The sequence below is a fragment of the Gymnoscopelus braueri genome, assembly GCF_963280865.1.
Source record: "Gymnoscopelus braueri genome assembly, chromosome: 3".
Classification (NCBI taxonomy): Eukaryota; Metazoa; Chordata; class Actinopteri; order Myctophiformes; family Myctophidae; genus Gymnoscopelus; species Gymnoscopelus braueri.
In genome coordinates, this window is record NC_137612.1 from 22,796,414 (window position 1) to 22,798,855 (window position 2,442).

The 2,442-nt window shown below is 42.5% G+C and overlaps 1 protein-coding gene across 1 annotated transcript in view; it reads right to left on the reverse strand.

The window, feature by feature from the left end:
• Nucleotides 1–1,666: 1,666 nt before the first annotated feature.
• Nucleotides 1,667–2,442, reverse strand: part of LOC308080300 (metabotropic glutamate receptor 4-like) — a 90,412-nt gene continuing 89,636 nt past the window's right edge. Inside the window, exon 9 of the mRNA XM_080422099.1 lies at nt 1,667–1,808. Coding sequence (XP_080278225.1) covers nt 1,759–1,808 — 50 coding nt within the window. The 3' untranslated portion in view covers nt 1,667–1,758. The remainder of the gene's footprint in view (nt 1,809–2,442) is intronic.

Below are 2,442 nucleotides of genomic sequence, written 5' to 3' on the forward strand. Positions count from 1 at the left end.
ACATAAAGCAGACATCATCAATCTATTTAATAACATACATTAACTTGCCATTTAATTGATCAGCACTCACATTTTATTCTGCAACACAAATGGTGTTGAAAGTAAGAGGGAGGCATGAGAAGCAGCAATAAATCCACGACACAAATGACCCCACAATATTTTCCCCAAGACTTTAGAGTGCTTGTATACTGCTGCCGCCCATCTAGTAATCTGTTGAGCGAGCTGAGAAATGATTGACAAAGATAATGCATCCATTTGCAATTAGACTTTCATTCGTGACAAGCCTTACAACTCTATTGGCACCTCCTCTGAAACACGAGACCACCTTGAAGAGGACATTTTTAGTAATGAGTAGCTTCAATCGCTCTAGTCCATTATGGGTATCACCCTCGGAAGCATATTGCATGATCTGCTCTCAGGGGTATACTTTGTCTTAATTCCCTGTTGTAATATATCTGCTGTATATCTACGCTTTACCCTTGAGCCTAACTTACACGTTGTCGTACGACAGTATTGCCCGTTGAAAATAGCTGATATATGCTACCAAATTCCGTTATCTTCGTGGAGCGACACATATGACAAAGTGTAAAGTTGGCTTCACGTGTGACCAAGAGGATAGCTAATGGCAGTGATATGGAAGGGGGGTGGGGGAGGGGCAGGTAGTTGGTGGGACAGTTGGACAGTTTAAGTGGTGTCTCCGGGCTTAGATACTATTCATTTTAGCCTTGAGCCACCGTATCAAAGCACAGACGCATAGGGCAGTGACAGCCTTGGGCTAGCTGGTAATACAAATGATGGCCTCACTTTAGCACAAAGAAACAATAAAACAAAATCATAATAATTCATAATAATATCACTCACTAGACCTTCACCATTTGAAACCAGGATTTAACGTACGACAGGCTCAGGCCCAAACAATTGTAACGACACTGTAACAAAGTTTGAACGCATTCCAAAGATTTCTTTAGTTTTTTTTTTAACAACACAACACAGGATGTTCAAACTGGCATGCTCAAAATCAGCAAAAACTTATTTTTTTTTGTAATAGATGTAGTCATTGTATTTTTTGCCAACTCAACAGAGACCTGTATGAGGAAAAACTAAAATATAACATGTCTGATACAGATACCTTGCATTGTTGAAATGACCATCATTTCCAGCCATATATAATCCATATAACTGGAATACACTGACAAATATAAGAAAGGAAAAATAAAACATAAAACATAAACCCCTCTTGGAAATTTCACGGACCATGTTTTTTCATGCCTTTTTTTGTTTCTTTTTCCTTTTGATTAATCCCTCCTGATGCCTTGAGGATTTCACATGTAATTATTATTGTTCACAAATGTGGCAGACAAACACCGAGCACACCTGAATGTTTTCTTGATTTTTGTTGGATGTCAGCCAGCGCTGCTCAAGACGAGAGGAGAGGAGTCTCTGTGTGAGCATGGCTACAATGTAAACACTCAAAAGTCACGCTCCATCCCAGTCCCTGACCTTCCAAGTGTTCGCCTGAGAGAAGATGGAGCGTTACAATTACGTTGTGTCTGTTACAGTCCCCTAGGGGTCCTTCTTCCTGTGTGATCGGTCCTCACCCGTGTGTCTTTTCTCTTGGAAAATCGCCTCGCTGATTCCCTCTCATGCTACGTGCCAGTGCCATCCTGCCTGCTTCAAATTCCACAGCGCTAAGTATGCACACCTCCATCACCATCCAGCGGCATTACTGGACAATGGCGATGGCCCTTCGTCTTCCCCCTAGATTGCATGGTTGCTGTAGCTGATGTAGGTTTGCTTCGTTGGGAAAGCTGAAAGAGAAGGAATGGAAAGTGAAGCATGAGAGAGAGTTAAGGTGACCAATTGTAAACTACAAGATAAGTAAGAAGAGGATGTATAAATGTTGCCCTGGGCTCATACCGTACGTACATTTGACTCACTTTTTGGCAACAAGTGTAAGATAAAATACCAGGGTAGTAAATATGTTGAAAAATGTTGTATAGACCTCCTGCTGCAGTGTAGCATGGAATGCTAATAATTCCCAGGAAGACATATAGCTCTCTGGACATATTTCCCCCTCACAATATAGCCGGCGTTATACGCAGTGTAGAGAGGCTCTCGGTAAAGCCGGCCAGGCTCCCTGCTGCATGCACTCGTCTCCCTAGACCATGTTAGCTGATTCGCTGAGGTGTAGCAGATAAATCCTGACATATCGCCACCAGATTCAGGCTGTGGGGGACTTGGCCCAGACAAGAATTTTTCAATTTCATCAAGCCATGTGTCCACGCTGGAGATGACAATGACAAATGGTGCTTTTTCAAATACTCATGCGCTGCACAGCCAGCGTAAACAGTGTTCCCCATCAGGCTAAATTGAGGCTGACTATCAAATCTGTGTCTTTGGCCCCTTAGTGTTTATCGTGACAAAAGCCCCTGATAACCCTAA